Source organism: Cygnus olor, chromosome 24, assembly GCF_009769625.2.
Source record: "Cygnus olor isolate bCygOlo1 chromosome 24, bCygOlo1.pri.v2, whole genome shotgun sequence".
Taxonomy (NCBI): Eukaryota; Metazoa; Chordata; class Aves; order Anseriformes; family Anatidae; genus Cygnus; species Cygnus olor.
This window is the reverse complement of record NC_049192.1, coordinates 3217566-3236280: the sequence shown is the minus strand read 5'-3', so window position 1 is coordinate 3236280 and position 18715 is coordinate 3217566. Positions and strand designations below refer to the sequence as shown.

General features: G+C 61.3%; 1 protein-coding gene across 6 annotated transcripts in view; it reads left to right on the top strand.

The window, feature by feature from the left end:
• The first annotated feature begins 366 nt into the window (after nucleotides 1-366).
• SOX13 (SRY-box transcription factor 13) overlaps nucleotides 367-18715 on the top strand; it is a 39073-nt gene continuing 20724 nt past the window's right edge. For 2 of the 6 annotated variants that reach the window (XM_040535946.1, XM_040535943.1), the window contains exon 1: nucleotides 10860-10941. Coding sequence is in view for 1 of the 6 variants with exons in the window: in XM_040535941.1 (XP_040391875.1) it covers nucleotides 15380-15639 (260 nt within the window). In the remaining 5 variants the exon portion in view is untranslated. Of the gene's footprint in view, nucleotides 668-10859; nucleotides 10942-14668; nucleotides 14879-15103; nucleotides 15640-18715 lie in introns of those variants that run through there. The other 4 variants (XM_040535945.1, XM_040535942.1, XM_040535944.1 and 1 more) reach the window with 3 other exon arrangements.

The following is an 18715-nucleotide window of genomic DNA, read 5'->3' as shown; positions in this document are numbered from 1 at the left end:
GAGAGTCCGAGCATGTGTGGATGTCCAGGAGGAAATCCAGCCCCATTGTTTGAGCAGCGCCTGGCAAGGGAGCGTTGCGGTCGCAGCACAGAGCTTCTAGGCATTACCGGCACCCAGATGGGGCACAAAAACAATCCTGGCTTTGCCCGACTGGCTTCCCAAGAAGCACTTGTCTGTCCTCATAAAAAAAAAAAAAAAAAAAGGAAAAAAAAAAAAAAAAACCACGGGACTGACTCATCGAAGCGCTCGCTGATTTATTTTTTAACCCCGAATCCTTGCAGCTTTCTGAGCGTTTCCAGGCCGGAGGCGGCGAGGAGGTAACGTCCCCTCGTGCGGCGCTGACCGGGGCTGGCTGCGCGAGAGGGCCTGAGACAGAAGGGGGTGCTGCGGGCTCGGCCGGCTCCCCGCCCCTCCAGCCGAGCGGCACAGGGCTCCGCAGGAACGCCGAGTTCCCCAGCCTTCGAGCAGCTTTGTTGGCTCCCAAACAACCTGGAAGAAAGCAAACCGGGCCGCCTGCCTGGCGTGGGGCCGCTCTCAAAGCGGTGCGGCAGCCGCGCAGGGCGCCCGCATCCTGCCCCGCCAGCCGGGGTGCCCTGCTCCCGCAGGGGATGAGGAGGAGCAGGAGGTCCTGGTTTGGACTGAGCGGGAGGCGGTGAGGAGGAGCAAGGTAGAGTGAACGCGTACAGTTGGGCTCTGTGTTTAGAAAGCCCCCGCTGCTTGGCTTTCTGCTGGTTGAAGCCTGTTGTGTTTGCTTTTGCAAGCTGTACTTTTCCGTAGCGTGCAAATTCCTTTCCCTCCAGCGCAGGGGTAGGGGGAGCGGGGTGGGTCACGGGGGTGGGCAAAGGCTCCTTTTGAAGAAGATTCCTCGAGGTGACGTTCTTAGGAGTGCCCCTGTGTGCTGGGTTGTCGCAGTGGGATGTGGTGTGGCAGAAAGACCACGCAGCAGTGCTCACAAAGTGCCCGTGGTGGAGGTCACCAGTGAAAATTTTCTTAAACCACCAGCGCTCAGACATCTGTCACAAGCAGAAATCAAGCTGACGGTAGGTTTAGATACCATCTCACTCTCCCTCAACGCCTCTCTCATAGAAATCGAGCTAGTTCTTTCTTAAAAAGGGAGCAATCGAGCCCTGCTTCTGCGCTAATGACGGCACAAGGTACGTGACAGAGACGTCTCTGCCATGCGGCGTTCCCGTTCGAGAGCGTTGCCTCGCCTGTGGCAGCCAGCTGCCAGCCCTCCCAGGTCCAGGTGGGGCTGCGCAGCGTTGGCTTTGAGTTTTTTCTTAAAGCTGTTAGCATCTTTAGCAGCAGCACTGGACGGTGCTTTGAGTAAGTGTTTGTGTCTGCTTTCTCTGCCTGTGGCTTCGGGGTTCTGGGAAAAAAGGCTGCGTTTCTTCCCTGTTGCACTTGGGAATTCCTCGCCCTGGCCCAGCCCAGTCCTTTCGTGGGATGCGGCTCTGTGCTTGTGAAACAGCCCCCGAGGAGGGAGGCAGAGTGGTCCCGGCTTTCCAGAGGGGGACAGTTCCTCTTGTTCGTCAGTAGGATGCTATGGTTCGGGGAGTGATTTTTATACGTGCTTGAACCTGCACCACTGAGCTAGCCAGCTGCCTGGGCTCGCGGAGGCACCAGCAGGTGTTTCTGGGTGCTTTTCCCCGCTCCTGAAAGGTGTTACTGCACTTTTGGTCATGAATCTTAGGCTTTTTTGTGGATGCGGTGGGCTCAGTCCTCAGGCCTGGGTTGGCAGGAGGAGCACGGGTGGGAATGGGCGCCCTGCACGGCCACGTGCTGAGCCTGTGCTGCCTTCAGCGTTTGCCGTATTTTCAGGCCTGGTAAGTTGTAAAACAGCTGAACGGTGAGATGGGTTTTCTGGCTGTGTGGGCTCCACAAGGGGAAAATCACCTTCCCCCCATTGCGTTCTGCCACTAGCTTTGATCCCCCAGAGCCTCCTTCTCCCAAAGCCTCGCCACCTCGTGCTTAGTGCTCATTATCAGAGAACTTAATTCAAGTGCTGGTATGTTTTAAGGATTGTGTGCCTAAAAATAATAGTATCAAACCGACAACAGTGGAAGGTCAAGGACTCAAACGGCTTAGAAGCTGTCCCCTTAGGGCAGCATCTGAATATGGAAAACTTGTGTGGAGGACGGAGGCAGGAGCTGGGGAAGAGCAGCCTCACACAGAGCTGTGGCGCTTTCCTCAATTCCCTGCTTGTTCTCGGTCCGGTTCTGCGTGGGGATGGGATAAGTTGGGACCTTTTTCTCCGTTTTTCTCTATGGCTAATAAAAACGGGCTCCTCTTGGCTGAAGTCAGGGCCAGTGTCCATCAAAAGCAGAGCCGCTGCCTGGGGAGAGGGGTTTGCCGTGCAGCCATTTTGCCCTTCTTCCCCCGAAGCCCTTGTCCAAGGGTTCTCATCGTACACAATGCCAAAAACTGGCTTCAGCAGGTTTTGTTCGTGGCAGTACCCTCCGTTGGCAGCCCACACACAAGGTGCCCAGCATGGCTGCCCCCCCATCGTGCCTTTTCACATTCATACCCACCAGGGGCATCATTACTATTGTTTGTAACATCTCTTGGAAAAATGAGTCATGGGCATTTTGCCTGCCCTCAGCGGGGAGACTCTGCCACATTAGCAGCAGCAACGCCCGCCCCCCTGCTCCGCTGCCTCGCATACCAGCAGGCCCCTTCGTGCGAGGAGCTGGACTTTGCCTCGCTGCAGCCCCTTGATGCTGCTTCTTGCCGGGGCGTCGCTCCCTGCTCCCCCCCCGCACGCAAGCCTGGAAGGAGATCGGCTCAAGGTGCTGCAGCCAGCTCCTTCGCCCCGTTCCTGCAGGAGGTCTGCGCCTGGAGCCGGAATATCGAAGCCCAAGTTTCCTGCACTTGTCTTCGGGCTCTGCTCCTTCCTCAGCGCCTTGTCAATGCAGATAACGTTAGTTTGGGGCTTCTCCTGCAGCGCTGCCACTTTGGCTGCAGCAGGGATGCAGATCTTCCTGCCCAGCCTTGCTCAGGGTGGCGTTTCCCTGCGGGATTTGGGGCACGGGCATGGTAAAACGAAACCTCCGGCTACCGTGGGGCTTGGGCAGTTTCTTTTACTCGCACACGAGTGTTTATTGCTCACCCTAAGGGTGCCTGGGTCCCGTTCTGGATTTTTTCTGCTCCACCAAAGAAGTCATAAGGGTTCAGCTTTGCAGCAGGGCTTGCCTCGTTGCAAGGACTTCAAAAGCAGGGCAGCGCTTTCCCACCTGTCCTGCCCTGATGCTGGCTGCTGCTTTTCAGCTTTTTTTTTTTTTTTTTTTTCACTTATCTGCTATTCTTCAGTCTCTTGTCTGCAAAACAGGAGCAATATCTAATAGTCCCCTGGGGGGCTGATGGCTGATGGAGTGGTGCGATGTCCTCGGCTGAGTGGAACAACGCTGCGCACCGACCTGCTGTCTCTGCAGCTCTCCTGCTGCCTGGCAATCTGCTTCCTAAATCAATCAGTTTTCCGGGGACACTTCCCTGCGCTCGTGCTCGGGTCGGGGGTGCGTGCTCGCGGCAGAGCTGAGGAGCTGCTTCGAGTGGTGCTTTTTAACCTGAGCTAGAAGTAGGCCAGGACCCGCCGGTGAGGCTTTTGCCATTACAAAGCGGCCAGAACTCAGCTGCGTTTTTTTTTTGCACGTAGGATGCTCTGAAGCAGAGGGGCACTTTGAGCACCCGACGTGCCCTGAGCCTTTCCCCCAGACCCCTGGGTGCCCCCCAGCGTGCCTGCCCGTGCTCTGTGCCCAAGTTGCACCTGCGGAGCCGCTCTCTGCCCCTCCAGCGCCCATCTCCCTGCAGCCCCAGCCTGTCGGAGCCCCCCCGCCTTGCCACGTGCAGGTGTCGGGGGGACGGACGGGCAGCGCCAACGGGAGCCGCGCTTTGGTGGAGACGGGCTCACGGCGGGTACCAGCATCCGCCCCTTCAAAGGCTTTGTTCTCAGCTGGGGCACGGCGAGCCTTGCTGCACCGCTGCCTCCTCCCCGAGGTACAGTGTTTTGGAGCCCATTCCTTTATCGTAAATCAACAGCAGAGCTAATATATTGAGGAAGTGAGATAATATCGGAGCCCAAGGTGGGCTCCGAAAGGGGTGCGCGAGACATGCACGAGTCTGGGGGGAGAGGGAAAGGGGGGCTGCGGCAGGAACTCTTTATCTGAGAGGAAATGGCACTACTCGAGGGGGAGAGAGCGCCCGCGTGCGCGTCTGGGTTTGTGTGAGCGAGACTCGCCGAGAGCACGAGCGAGCCCCCGGTGCAGGACGGGATTGCTGCAGTGTCCACAGGGCACCCGGGCTGGGGACGGTCACCGGCAGCTCCCCGGGGTGGCAGTTTTGGGGGATGAGGGTCCCCAGAGGAGCCAGGGGCTTGCAGCAGAAGCAGCCAAAGCAGCAGCAGCGCTCCCCAGGGCTGTGGGGTGCAGTCCCCGTGGGGCGCTCACCGTCAGCACCCAGCGAGTCCGGGCTCTGCGGGGTGCAGCTGGGCTGGCACAGCTGAGATGCGAGGCCCAGGGGAGCGGGTTAGGGGCAGGCAGAGGGTCAGTGCTGAGCTCTAGTGTCTCCTTCCATGCCTTGCTTGTTTTTCCCAAACAGCTCTTACTGATCCTCAACTTCCTCGGTGCTTTTCCCAGGACTTGGAGGTGGTTGAGAGGCCAGGTCCACCTCCTCTGCTGATTAGCAGCAGGGGCAGTTCTCAGGATGACAAAATCAGTGACCCAACCCAAGCTGAATTTACACCTTTGTTAGCTGCGGTTGTTTCCCTTTCTTTGGTAACCCCAAACCCCGTTCTTTGCTCTTGTGAAGCCGAGCGTGGTCGGCGGGGGTATTACCGCAGCCTGAAGCTGCCCTCGAAGCCCGCAGCAGCTCGGGGCTGAGCCAGCAGCCACCAGTGCCTGCCCTGCTCTGTCCTGTGCCCCAAGCCCCTCCGTGGGGCTTGTCCCCCTTCGTGGAGGGGCAAGGGGGTGGCAGGGGGCTGTGCTGGAGCCCAGGCAGCACCCAGGTGCATTTGGGCAGTGGGGAAAGATGCTCGGCGGCAGCTGGTCTGAGCGCGGATCTCGCACATCCTTTTAGCCCTCGGGCACAAGGGCTGCCATCCAGCAAAGGGGGGGAGCAGGGGGGGAGCGGGGGCGTGCCGTACGAACCAGCTCTTCCAGCTCCTCGGGGTTACCCGGGAGGGGCTGCAGCCCCCTGGGGAGCGGGGGCCCTGCTCCCTGCCTGGTGCCAGAGCGCAGCAGCGAAACCATCGCAGCCTGGCCGATTTTCCGCAGGGTGGGTGTCCCCAGCCCCCTCCCCAGGCTCAGCTTCGGCTCTCGGGATGGGTTACCCAGCTTTGCATGGCACCCGCGTTTATTTTTACATAGGCGGGAGCTATGCAAATAGGTCCTGGGCTTGGGGTGCCGCAGGGGAAGGAGCCGGGGCTGTGCCGTCCTTCCCCAAGGTACCGATGGAGACGTCGGGCTTTGCGGTGGGACGGCAAAGCTCCCTTTGCTCAACGTCCCTGGGGGATTTTGGTGTTCTGGGGATGCTGCGGGCTGAGAGGAGGCACTGCTCACCCTCACCCATCTCCCGTGGGTGCAGAGGGACCCCCAGCAAACGTTCCCAGGAGGGCAGCGGGAATGCAGCGCGGCTGCAGCTGGGGCACCCCGGTCCCCTCGGCAGCTCCGTTAGGGGAGCCTGGTGACAGCGGAGAGGGGCTCGCTTCCCCTTGTAAATGCTAGGGTTGGTTTTTCTTTGCTCCCTGCTCGGCTGGGTGGTCCTGGTGCCCCTGCCTGTGCTGTGCCGTGCCGTGCCCTGGCCTGTGCGCGCACACGCATGCTGCAATGTGCCGTGCCTTTTGGGGAAGGGTGGCGAGGAGGGGGTGGGAAGGAAACATGCCTGCCTCGTTATTTAGTGTCCCACACACGGAGCCTGCCTGGCCCTCGGGAAACCTCCATCCACTGCGCGGCTGGGATCTGCAGCGAAAGCAAACAATGGGATCCCCAGAGACAACAATGCCCCATTGTCCTTTGAAGCCGTAACAATGAAACAATAGACCCCAGTCTGCCTCGCTGGTTCCCAGGCACGCCCCCTGCGCCTCCTCCCGCATCCCCGATGCCGGCTGGGCTCGGGGGCTTGTGCCGTCCCCGAGGACCCGCCGCCCCCCTTCCCGTCCTGCGCCCACGTCTCCCGTCCGTCCCTGCTTTGTGGGGAGAGTCCTGGGGGTCCCAGAGCCTCCCGGTCCTTGTGGGTTGTGCCTGAGAGAAGGAAGCAGCTTCCAGCAGGCTTTGATCCTCGGGGCTTCAGCAGCTTTGGGGATGGAAAAGTCCCGCTAGGTCACGCAGTCCGAGCCCCGGAGAACAACGGGACCTTGTTGTCTCCGGGGATGGCCACTTGTCAGCCCCTGTTGGTCTCTGAAGGTTTCCTGATACGTCCTCGCCTCCTCCTCCTGGGGGAGAAACAACCACCATGGCTGTGCCCAACCCTGTCCCCAAAACCCTGCCCCAAGCACCCCAAATACTGTGTGGGAGCGGGGGCCTGGGGAAGGGGCAGGAGGGGACGGAGGAGATGGGGCGCAGGGGTCCCTGCTGTCCTGCAGGGCTCCTTGGGGACCTCGGAGCCACTCCTGGGCACCTCTGCTCTCCTCCTCTACCTCCCCAAGGGAGCCAGGGCCAGGCCTGAAGCTGCTCCGTGCTCCCCCAAAGCTGCGTGGGGCTGTCTGGGAGCAAAGGGCACATCCCCACCCCGAAAGGGGCTGCAGCAGCCCTGGTGCTGGGGGCCCAGCGTGCGGGCGAGCGAGGTCCCCATGTCCACAGCCCTCTGCTAAGAGTGGAGAGTGGTCACGGTCTGCCTGGGGCCAATTTGTCTTTTTGCCCCATTCTCCTTTGTCACGGGCACGGCTCAACCCGGTGGTCCCCGGGGGACCCCAAAAACCCTGCTTTTCCCCAAGAGCACGGCCAGGCTCCAGCCTCCTCCGCAGCCCCGGTGCCTTGGGCTGCGTGGAGCCCGCCGAGCCCCCTCTCCTCCCGGTTACCTGCCGGCAGCCAAGCCCACCTGAATAGGTAATGAAAGGAGGAGAGAAAAGAGCCCCGAGTACATTGTGTTTCCAATGGGCCGGGAACAATTGCTAAATACAAATCACACAGAGAAAAGGGGGAGAGAGAGAGACAAAAGAACGAACCCCGGCACAAAGGAGAGGAATGAAATGGTAAGTAAAGTCAAACAAAAAGGAGCCGGGCTGAGACAAAAGAAGGGAACAATATCCCCGAGGCAATAGGCTCCTGAACAATGGGGACAGTGACAGCGGCACAAAGGCACACTGTTTGCAAGTAGACGTTATCTCACACAGCCACTGGCAGGCCTGGCCGTGGCGCTTCTATTTTCAGGGATGCTTTTGTGCGGCGCTGAACAATATTCCTTGCATGGCTGCAGATAGAGAGATGAGGGGGGTTTGGTTCTTTTTTTTTTTTTTTTTTTTTTTTTGGCCTTCCCGGTGCCAGCTCTGTAATGAAAACAGGTTCGGCCCTTCGGAGAGCCGGCCAGGGCGAGGGGGTGGCCGGGGCTGAGCCGGGGCGGCTGCTGCAAGGGATGTGGTGCTGCGGTGCTGCCGGAGGAGCATCGCCTGGTGCTGCCTCCTGCGTCGCACGGGGCCACCGTGTCTGCGTGGTCACGGCAGGGTTGGCACCCCTGGGAGCCTCGCTGGCAGCTCGGGGTGCTCACGTCCAGGGTTTATCCACCCTGAGCTTTTCTTTCGGCCAGCTGCACTCGCAGGTCCGAAAGCGGGACGGGGCAGGGCAGAAAGACAGCCTGTCCTCGTTGTTTTTGTACCACAGCCCTCGAGGTTTGAGCATCTGGTGCCTGCTGGCAGGGACGTGGGTGCCCGCTGGCGTGGGAAGCCACCAAGGTGCTCCCCAGCTCTGGGACCACACGGGGACACCCAGCAAGGCGATGGCACCGCTTGGGGTGGCGATCTGCGGGGTCACAGCTCTGCAGGAGGGTGTGGAAGTCCCATCACACCCAGCCTGGAGCCTGCAGACCACCAGGCGGAGGTTTGTGCCCAGCGTGGAGCTGTTGGACAGGGCGGGCAGGGGCGAATGGCCGCGCAGCCCCCTGCCAGCTGGCCTGCTGCCCGCTTTCCCCTGCTCTCTTGTGTTACTGAGGTTGGCAGGCGGCTGCGCGGGTGCTGCCAAAGCTGACGGGGCTGGGGCAGTTCTCTGGGCCCTCTTTGTCTTGCCTCGTGGCTGCGCATCAGGTTGCTCGTCCACTGCTGTCCTCAGCATCCTCTGCTGGCACACGGCAGCCTCGGGCCCCGGGCCAGAGCGGCCATCAGACAGGTTCTCCCAGCCCTTTCCAGAGAGTTTGTGGCTTTTGGTGGAGCTGGTGCATGTTTGGGCCGGTCCTGGCCTGGAAAACCCTTCTGCAGGGCCTTCCAGTTTGTCTCCTGGTGCTGCCTGCGGCCTTACTGGTGCTGCGGGGTCTGTTATCAAAGCAACCAGCCTGCAGGTCTCTGACCCAGCCGGGCCCACCTGTCTGGGCACGGTGTGATGTTCCCAAAGCCACCCGTGATGTCCTGCCAGCTCCCAGCACGCTCATGGCATTGGCTCTCCTTTTCCCTCCGGTCCCATGCTCGGAAACCTGTTCCTCCTACGCCACCACAAGCCACAGGGACGTCACCGAGTTACTGTAAGTGGCTTGCAAGGGGAGAACTCGGGGTGTTGTGAAGGCAGAGTCAAAGAAACCTGGTATCGGGGCCGATCTCCCGAGACACCCAGTTGAGCAGAGGGGCTCAGCATTCACTTGAAAAGCTGCGTTCTGATATCGATCACGTTATCTGAGGGTGCATCCTGTTGCTAACTTGGGCTGCTTCCTCCCCTTAACAGCTGTTGCTGCAGCGAGATACAGATGCTGTGAACGCGCCTTTAGGGGACGGTGCGTGTCGGGGTTGGGGGGGGGGGGGGGGGGGGGGGGGGGGGGGGGGGGGTGCTGCTGTGTTATTTTGGTGCTGGTGACAAAGGATCCCCGATTTTGTTTGGAGCACGAGCGGAGATGCTGCAGCGAGCAGGATTGCGCCCGGCCACTTCCTGCCCAGCCCAAGCCCCAGCACCACAGCCTCACCGGGGAAAAATACACGGGGGGGAATACTCCGGGCCCTAAATTAAAGCAAAGCAAGTGTCGTACACTGAACTCGCTCTCAAAGGAAAACGGTTCCCTAATCCTGACCACCCGCTATCTGATTTTGCGGTTGCGTTCACGCACGTGCTTTGAGCAGCGCCTCGAGTCGCTGAGCCGGCGTGTGGCAGCTCCCCCCAAATTAAAGCCCTGCACCCCTTGGGGCTGGGTCGGCACAGCCTGGTCCCTGCAGCCCTTCAGGGACAGCAGCCCTGCTCCTTTGCTCATCCTCTGCCTTTGCAGTGTCTCTTCTCCCGAGCCCGGCGCGTGAAAAGCAGCCTGGGTCCCCCTGATCCAATTTCTCCAAGTCGGAGCTCTTTGCTGCAATTAGCTGGTGTTTAAACCCTCGCTAACCCTTAACATCCTAATAACAATAATAATGATTAGTAATAATGCTCCACACGTCCTGCAGTGCCACGCATCTGAAGATTACACTCGCTAATTAATTAAGCCCGATCCCCCCCTACTTTCCTCGGTGAGGGGAAAAAAAAATCTCTGAGACTCTCTTAAGAAAGGACATAAAGGCAGGGAAATCCAGGCACCAAAACAAGACAAATGGGGATTTGAAGACAATCCGGGCCTGGCCCATGTGACCCGAGGAGTGGACGAGGCAGGAGAAAGGATAAAAATGCCAAGCACAGAGCGGGGAGAGAAAACAACCGCCAGCTTAAAAATCCGGGGGGAGAGAAAAGCACCAAGATGAAGGGAGTGACAAAGCATCAAAGGGACGAGAAACCAAAGGCGTCGGAACAAAGGACAAGCTGGAACAAAGGACCAAAGAGGGGAGAACAAAAGCACTAAATAGCAAACAAAGGCAGGGGGACAAGAAAAGCCCCTCTGTCGGGCTGCGCTGGAGGGTCCCGGCCGGTGGCCGGTGGGTGGCACGGGCGGTGCCGCGCTCCCCGGTGGAGCCGGGCTGGCGGAGGGCGCCGGAGCCTGGGAGCAGCGGCCCCGGGAGCCCGGCTCTGCCTTTGAACCCGAGCTGATGGGCTCGGCCCCCAGCGCCGCGCTCCCGGGTGGCGAAGGGAGCCTGGGGACGTGGCTGTGCTGCCACGCTGCCCCCCGGCCCCCTCCCTGCCCGCTGTGTGGTCCGGGCACCCGCTCCCGCTCCCCCATTGCTCTACAGTGCAGCCTGCTCGGCATCGGCGCCCCTCTCCTCTCCTCCTGCAGCCCCCCTGCCCCAGCCCCAGCCCCAGGGCATCGCCCGCAGACGCTGCGGGCCTTGGCCGCCTGCTCCCCCAGACCCCCGCGGGGGTCCAGCTGCGCCAGCGGGCAGCGGGGACCTTGCACGAGGCTGCCAGGATGTCTGCGTCCTCCCCACCCCGTGCCTTTCCCTTAGGAGAGGAGCTATCAGCCGGGGCTGTGTGTGTGGCTAGCAGTAGCCGCGTGGCCAGCCTGCTGGGCTGTGCTCCGGGGGGGACAATTCTGGGCGCCCGGATTACAACCAGAGACATTCAGGTTGGGAAGAGAGCTCCGGAGATGCGCCGCTTGGCTTGCTCTCCCCATCGAATCCCCCATTTGGAGCTGAAAGTCCCCAGCAGGGGTGCTACCCCCAGCACCTGCCCTGGCCAGGCACCTTCCACATGAGCTGGCTGTGGCTGCTCCTCTCCGCACCTGGTTGGGGAAACGCCGGCAAAACTCGCCCGTGGTTTGTGTCTGCGGTGGGAGGGGAGGGGGCCGGGGCAGGGCGAGACCGGGGTTTTCACCAGCACAGCCAGCAAATGCAGCGTCGTGTGCGTGCCTGCCAGGAGGGAGCCTTCCCTTCGGGGTCTTGCTGTCCCTGAACGTCCTGCCCAGGTATTTCTGCTCTGCACCAGCCGGGGTCCAACTGCGCCTGCAGCCCCTTCCCACCCCCAGCTCTGTTTTCCTGCAGCATCACAACTTGCTCGATTTTACTTTGTGTTATTATTATTTTATTTTTTTTTTGGTTGAGCTCTCTCTGAGCACTGGTGGAGAACTGGGCTGCTCTCCCTGCAGAGCCGTGCTGGATTTATTATGCCCAGATTAGAGGCTGTTAGCTGCGGGCGGACCGGGCTCCCTGCAGCAGCAGGGCACCGCCAGCGCCGCGCAGGAAGGCAGCACGGAGCGCCCGGCTGCTGGAAGCACCTCGGAAATGGCAAGGAAAAATTGTGGTGTTTGGGTGGAAATAATTTGTAGGGCGATTCCTGGAGCTCTCCCACCACCCTGCTTGGAGCAGGGGGAGAGGCTGCAGGCTCGGGGGGCTTTGGGCTTCTTTTCACAGTGATTTTTTTTCCCCGTGGCCCAGCCGTGCTCCCACCCTGAGCCCCAAAACCAGGGTCCATGGGCTGGAAACAAGAGCTCTGCGCAGGAGGCAGGTGCAGGGGGGTAGCACAAAGGTGGTCCAAGGCCATCACGTGGGGGTGTCCCCTATTTCAGAGGGGTTGGGGAGCAGGAGGGAACAGAGGACTGCCGAATTCCCCCGGTACGAGATCTGTCGGTGCTGGGAGGAGACCAAAGATGTCCCTCGGAGGCAGCGGGTGCCAATGGGCAGGGACGGCTGCGTCGCAGCTCTGGATGCAGAGCACCCTTGGTGTGCCACGTCCCCCCAGGCAGCGGGATGGAGAAGCAATGGGGTGAAGCGAGGACAGCCCCGGAGCCGCCGCTGAGTTTCCAGAGAGTTTGAGCTCCTCCGTTCGCATTGTCATATCAGCTCGGGCTTTAATGGGCTGCAGATGTGCGTCTGTCTGCCTGCGTGTGTGCGCGCACCCCCACGACGCCAGACCACAACGCGTGCGCGTCCCCGAGGGTCGCTCCCAGCCCGCTCTGGTGGCACGGCTCAGCTGGGGCTGCGGTGCTGGCCCCGCAGGGGTGCTCCCAGCCCCTGGCCGGCCACTCGCTGTGCGTGCGAGGGACACTTTTGGGGTGGCCAGGTCCAGAGCTAGCCAAGGGCTGTGGCAGCGTTTTACTCCGTCTTTCCTAGATTGCCTCAGGAGGAGCGCGGGGCGGGGGGAGCCTCAGGGCAGCTCGTGGGGGCGATGCTTTGCCCCCGATTTAGCGATGGTTTTGCAGCTTTCCCAGGCTGGTGAGGAGCAGAGCACATGCCCGTTTGCAAACAATGGGCCCGCTTCCGCGCAGGAAGCAAGGTCGGATTTGTTCTCCCTGCTTTGCCCCCTCCGGCCAGTTCTGAAGGGGCCAAGCCATTGTCTGAACCATTTCCATGACTCAGTCAACAGCATCCTGCGATCTGGAGGCCGGGACTCGCAGCCAGCACAAAGCAGGAGGCATTGCTCCTGCGGCCAGGGGCCCCGCGGGCTGCACCGAGGGCTGGGGGGGCTTGGGAAAAGGAAGGCGAGCGCTGGCCGTGCCTTTCCCCTCCGTGCCCCCTGCGCCGGCGGCAGCGGGATCTTTGCCCCCGCCAGCTTTCCTGGTCCCCCCACCCATTGTCCCAGCTTCCTTCTGCTGAGGAAAGCAGAAAGCTGGGGGAGGAACTGCTGGGGAGCAGCCCTGGTGGCTTGCCAGGGTGCTGCCAGGTAGGGGGAGGTGGAGCAGGAGCCAAGTGAACCCCACGTGAGCCCGCTGAAGGGATGGGGACCATCCCTGCACCGTCCTGACACCTCATACCAATGGTCATGGAGATGCTCCGTGGGTCCTGGGGATGCCACGTGGGGCCTGGGGATGCTCCGTGGGTCCTGGGGATGCCCTGCACCATCCTGGGGATGCTCCTGGAGAGGAGATGATGCAGGTGGAGCTGGTGTGGCTTGAAGGAGACGTGGGCAGGAGCGGAGCCAGGGTCCCTGCGTGCAGAGGTGCTGACCCTCTTGGTTAGCCAGTTGGGCCCCCACCTCCCAGCACCCATCCGGGAGCGATGCCAGACCCAGGGGAGCACCGCGTGGTTGGCACCGGTGGCAGTGGCCAGGCACCAGGCAGGGGAGCCACCGAGCCACCACGGCCACCAGCGGGCAGGAAAGGAAAGTGAAAGTCCGTGGCTGCTGCTCCGGCCTGGCTGTTGCCATGGTGACCTGAACAAAGCCTCGGCTCCCTTTTTTTGGCTCAGTTTTTTGGTCCTCGGCCCCTTTGTTAATTGTTTCCCCGGCCAGTTCGGGGGATGCGCCTCCCTCCGCCCCCGGAGCAGCTCGTGGGGGCCCTGCAGGGTGGCCGGGGCTGGGTCTCCCAGCGGGGTGGGCAGGGGGCTTCCAAGGGGCCTGGGGGGGCCCAGTTAGTTGGGGGGAGCCACTTTTGCATCCTGCCCTGCTGCAGGTTTGCTGCACGGCTCTCAGTTTTTCCATCTGTGAAATGGGACCGTGTCGGAGAGCTCCTGTGCGTGCTGGGCTCTGCAGAGCCGACCACCTGCCCGCCTCTGCTTCCAAATCTGCTGGGCTTTGGGCTTTGTCCTCTGTGGGGGGGGGGATGCCAGGGGGGAAACTCTCCCCGATAACTTCTTGCCTCGCTCTCCCTTCTGCCTCCTGGTGGGTGTCCTGCCTGGCTGCGGGCTCAGCACCGTGGCTCCGCTCATTTCTTTGTGATGGTCACTGCTGAGGTTTCCCAGGGTGAGGGGTGGGTATGGGGTTTTGGTGCCCAAACCCCTCCTGAAAACCTAATTTTGTGGTTAGTGCGAGGCTGCTGGGAGAGCTGGGCTGCTGCAGCTGCACGGAGAGCGAGCGGAAGTCCCCGGAGCCCGAGCTGTTGTGTTGTGCTCCTGGGCCGGGATGCAAACAATGCTGGAGAAAAAGAAATTCCCATGGAAGAGAACGACGGTGCGGGGGGAGGAAACGGCTTCGAGTCAAAGGGAATTTTCCCTGTTGGCAAAACGTAAACAGTTCTCCTCCGATGTTGACATAAGATTGTAAAGATTTCGGTCCGCAAAGCGGAGTGTTTGTCAACACGTTTGCCCAAGCAAGCCCCTCGCTCTCCCGCTGGAGCACTGCTCCGAGCGGGGTTTCCTCTGGGACCGCGGGTGGTGGCGTTCCCGGTGGACCAGGGACAGCCAAGGAGGTCCTGCAGGGCCCCGTCCCCCTCCTGCCTTCCACACACCGTGCTTTCGGGTCTCCCCTCCTGCCGCCTGTGCCCTCTGCACCTTTCCTCTCAGGAATTAAATCCCCAGGCCCCCAAAGGGCCTCTTTGCTTGGAGCAGGATGGCACCCAGCGGGAGCTGTGGGTGCTGGGGCACGGCTGCTGCAGCCCACCGGGAAGGGGGTGTCCCCACTGAGAAGGGGGTCACGGGGGACAAACGGAGCCCCCGCTTTGTCCAGCCTCTGTCGCCGTGCGTGGGTGCCGTGGGAGCTCCTGTGGGGGTGGGACGTAGGGTACAGGGGGGTCTGCCGAGGCACCCCGCAGTTCTTTGTGGGGGTCTCTGCCCCCCACCCCTCTCCCCCCCTTCCCCAGGACTCCAGGCTGGGGCTGCCGGCGGTGTCACGCGTGGGTCCCCCCACGGGCCAGGGGGTCCCAAGGGGAGGGGACGGGGCAGAGGGGCCGCCCCGGAGCCGGCTGCTGGCTGGCTGGGCTGCTGGCCCTCCTCCTCTTCCTCCTCCTCCTCCTCCTCCTCCTCCTCCTCCCCTCCTCCTCCTCCTTCCCTCCTCCTCCTCCTCCTCGCTCCCTCTCTCCGCCCGGCGCCGGGGCAGCTCCCAGCGGAGGCGCCGGGGACATGGAGCGGAGCTGAGCCGTGCACGGCGGCACCGGAGCCAGCACCAGCACCGGAGCCAGCACCAGCACCAAAACCGGCACCGGCACCGGCAGCGGCGGGGACCCGGGCGCAGCGCTGCAGCGCGGCGGAGCCGTGAGTGCGGCCGGGGCAGGGGCAGGGACAGGGGGCACAGCCCCGGGGGGATGGGGGGGGGACACGAGCACGGCCCCGGGGCGCTGAGCATCGTCCCGGGTCGTGGTCCCCAGCCCCGGTTGGGCTGGGTTGGGGGGGACCGCCTGGCAGGACCCCCCCCCCCTCCCGCCACAACTCCCCCCTTTTTTTTAAACAGAAGGTAAAAAGGGAAAGGGGGGGGCTCCGGGTCCTTCCCCGCACGGACCCCTCCCCGCTGCGAAGTTCGGGGGCTGCAAACTCTCCTCGCAGAGCCGTGCGGGGGCGAGGGGGAGCACGGCGGGGAAGGGGTTAAACCACGGAACCCCCTTTTCCCCCGGACACAGGGCTGGCAGGCAAGGGGTTAACCCATGGACATCCCCCCCACGCTCAGTGTCACCCGTCTGAAGCCCCCTCCCCAGGACCCCCCCGGTCCCACCCCGCTGGGAAGGTTTCTCCTGCGGTTCCCCGGTGGGACGTGTCCCCATGTCCCCATGGCACTGGGTGCACAGCTCCCATCCCCGCTGCCTCCTGCTTTGGGGGGGGGGGTGCGGGCTGGCAGTCCCCCCCCCCCAGACACGGCACTGGTCACCGCCCAGCTGGGCACGGACAGACGGACACCGGACAGACGGGCACCGCACGCCAGCACACACCACGCAGCCGGGCACCGCGCACCCAGCCGCAGGCAGGGCCCAGCACCGTGCCCGCGAGGTCCCGCGGGGTTTGGGGCTGCTCAGAGGGTGTCGGTGAGTTGGCAGCGCCGAGGGTGCAGGATCGGGGTCCCCCCACCCCTTGTTCCGCACGGGATGGACGCGATGCTGCTGCTGTGCCGGAGGGGAGCGGGGATTTTGGCCGTGAGGCAGCATCGCTCCGGCCTCCCCTGCGTCCCCGCGGCACCGTCGGGGAAGCGTTGGGAGTCCGGGCAGGAAAACTTGCCGGGGGTATCGCACACGGGTGGTTGTCGGTCCGACAAAGTGCTTCAACAAACCGCAGCAGCAGCAGCAGCAGCAGCAGCGCCCCGGCGCGCACGCAGAAGGAGGGCTGGGGAGCGGGGTGAGCGCCGCTGCGTGCCGCTGGCTGGGACCCCACAGAGGCTGAACCTCGGCGCTGAAATTGTGTCCTCCCCAGCAGCCGTGTCAGGTCCTGCCCGTGCACCGGAGCAGCCTTTTGGGGCTGTTCCGGGGAGATTTGGGTCGCTGGGGGCTGAGGGAGCGGAGCTGCTGTGGGCTGGGGGGTCCTGCAGCTGCTGGGATGGTGGAGAGGGCTGTGAAAGGGCTGCGGGGGTTTTGGGGGGATTTCACCCCAATCTGGGGTAACCCCTCGGCTTGGGTAGCACCTGCAAAAGGACACGGCCCCTGCGTGGGGTCTGGGGAGTTAAACTTGGACAAAGTTAGCGGTGGAAGAGACAAACAGAGAGGTGCATCCCCCAGGGAGCTGTAAATGAGCGGTTTTCATACGAAATGCGCAAATAAATGCAAAGCTTTGCTTCTTTCCACCTCAGCCTAATGATTTCCAGTATTTTATGCAGGGTTTCTTTGCCAGAGAGGGATGCTACCCAGGAAAAATTACAGACCGTGGCTGCATATTGTTCAAGTCTCAGTTACATCTTGTAAGGTACCTTCAGCATGGAAAACACTTGACTTCCAAAGCAAATCTGGAGTAATAGATTTTAGGAGTGAAAAAGGACCATTAGCTCAGCTAATGTGATTTTCTCCATAGCACAGACCAGATAATATCACTCAGTTACTCTTCTATTGAGCCAATAACTCGCGTTTGTAATTCATGCAATTTCCTTTTAGTTCAATTTAATTTTGTCCAGAATCCATTCTGTTGACACTGATACAGTATATTTTTTTTTTATTTTTTTTTTGAAAGCCTGCGATTTCAGAGGCTTTGTGTTAAAAATAGCTGCTGTCCTTTGACAAACGTGGGCAGGCTAAAGACAGTTTTTGAAATCGTCTGCGAGCGACACATTTGCAGCAGCATCTCCTTTCTCGCTGCTTGTTTGCTGCCCTCCTGCTCAGCCCTCCGGCTGCGGGAGCGGGCACTGGGGCGCGGGGCTCGAGCCGCAGCTCCCCCCTGGCATCACTTTTGGCCTCATGTGCAGGAGGAGAAGTCCCTGCCGAGCAGCAAAATAGGTAGGAGCGGAGATTAGAAACTTTTACAAATTTATTAGCCCCTGCTAAATGTATTTTCTGGAGGAAGGTGCTTCGGGTTGGGACTGCTGGGCACGGTTTTCCTCTCCGAAGCAAAGCGCTGTCATTCCTCTCACCTCTGGCGTGCCTGCTCTGTGCTTGCTTTTTTTTTTTTTTTTTTTTTTTACCCTTTCCAAATTGGAGCACCCAAATCTGCCTCTGGACAGCCCTGGGAGCAAAGTTTGTTCCGGCCAGGGGCTGGGGGAGGCAAGATGTCCTGGGGCAAATAGCTGGGCTTTTTGTCTCCCTGCCAAAATGTCCATTTTAACGGTGGTGCCTGGGGAGCTGTGCCCTGGCACGCGGGTCGGAGCGAGGATGGGGCAGATTGTAAACTTGTTATTTGCTGGAGGGGATTTAATCCGTCCATGGGATGCAAAGGAAGGGCTCTGCTCTCCGTGTGAGGCACACAGCCGCGGCAGCACAGTAAATCTAGCCTTTCAGTGGGTTTATTTTTGTATTCATTACTTGCTGGGGGGCTCCTGGGGCGCACACCCGAGCCTGCAGCTCTTGCTGCCCTTCGCCTTCCTGGAACTGAGCCTCGCTGGGGCCAGGCACCGCCACCGACGCTGCAAAGAGGTTGGGGATGGGAGGCTCTGGGAGCTGGGAGTGCGCTGCAGGGCACATTTTGCACCCCTAAGGTGAGTGCATTGGGGTGATGGGGGGCTCGGAGCCCCCACGGCTGCAGGTGGGCTGATGACGGCACGGATACGGGGCCGGGCTGCGTCCCGTGGACGAAGCATCCTCGGGGCCGCGGGGTTTGAATTTTGCTGGCGAGCTTGTGGGGTGGCTCAGAGCATCCCCACGGTGAGGGTGGTCTGCAGGGTGCAGGGTATGGGACCTTCGCTGTGCCGTGGGTGCTGGGTCACCCGAGCTGGCCCCACCATCCCTCCCGTTCTCTGGCTTGCGACTTAACCGAGCAATCTTGGAAGGGTTTTGGTGCTGTTCTGGCTTCACTCGGCCACCCTCGGGGCTCCGTCCCTGCAGTCCACGGGAACCTGGCTGCTTGGGGACCTGGGGGCTTGGGGATCTGGGGGCTTGGGCACATGGGTGGGGGCTTGGGGACCTGGGAGCTTGGGGACCTGGGGGCTTGGGGACCGGTGGCCCGCAGCCGCCTGCTGTCCCGCGTGAGCCTGGCTTTGTGTGGCCGCTGCGAAGCCGCGCTCCTGCTTGCTCCAGCTCCATCCCATTGTAAACACAGCGCGGTTTTTGTGTCGGTCCGGCTTTGTGTGTGCGCGGGTGAGTGCAGAAAGCAGAAGGGCTTTTATCACCGGAGGGACAACCTTCAGCAGGCAGCGGCGGCCGGTTGTGCGGACGCGCTGTCAGTACGGCTCTGCTCTGCTTTTACACCCTGAAAGTTCTCAGTTGGGCTAATAAAACGCATAGTGTTTATTTTTCCTTTAAAAAAAATAGTAATAATTGGAAAAAAAAAATAAAAACAAAAATCCACTCACGGGCAGGGCACTTGCTCCCTACAGCTCTGGACAACGCCGTGGAGGAAGCCTGCTGGCCTCTTTTGTTCTCCTCCGGTGCGGCCGTGCTGCTGAGCGTAGCAGCGCTACAAGCTGCGAACTATTGATGAAAGATGTTTGTTTCGTTTTCCCTCTGCTAGAAAAAACCCACGGGTCGA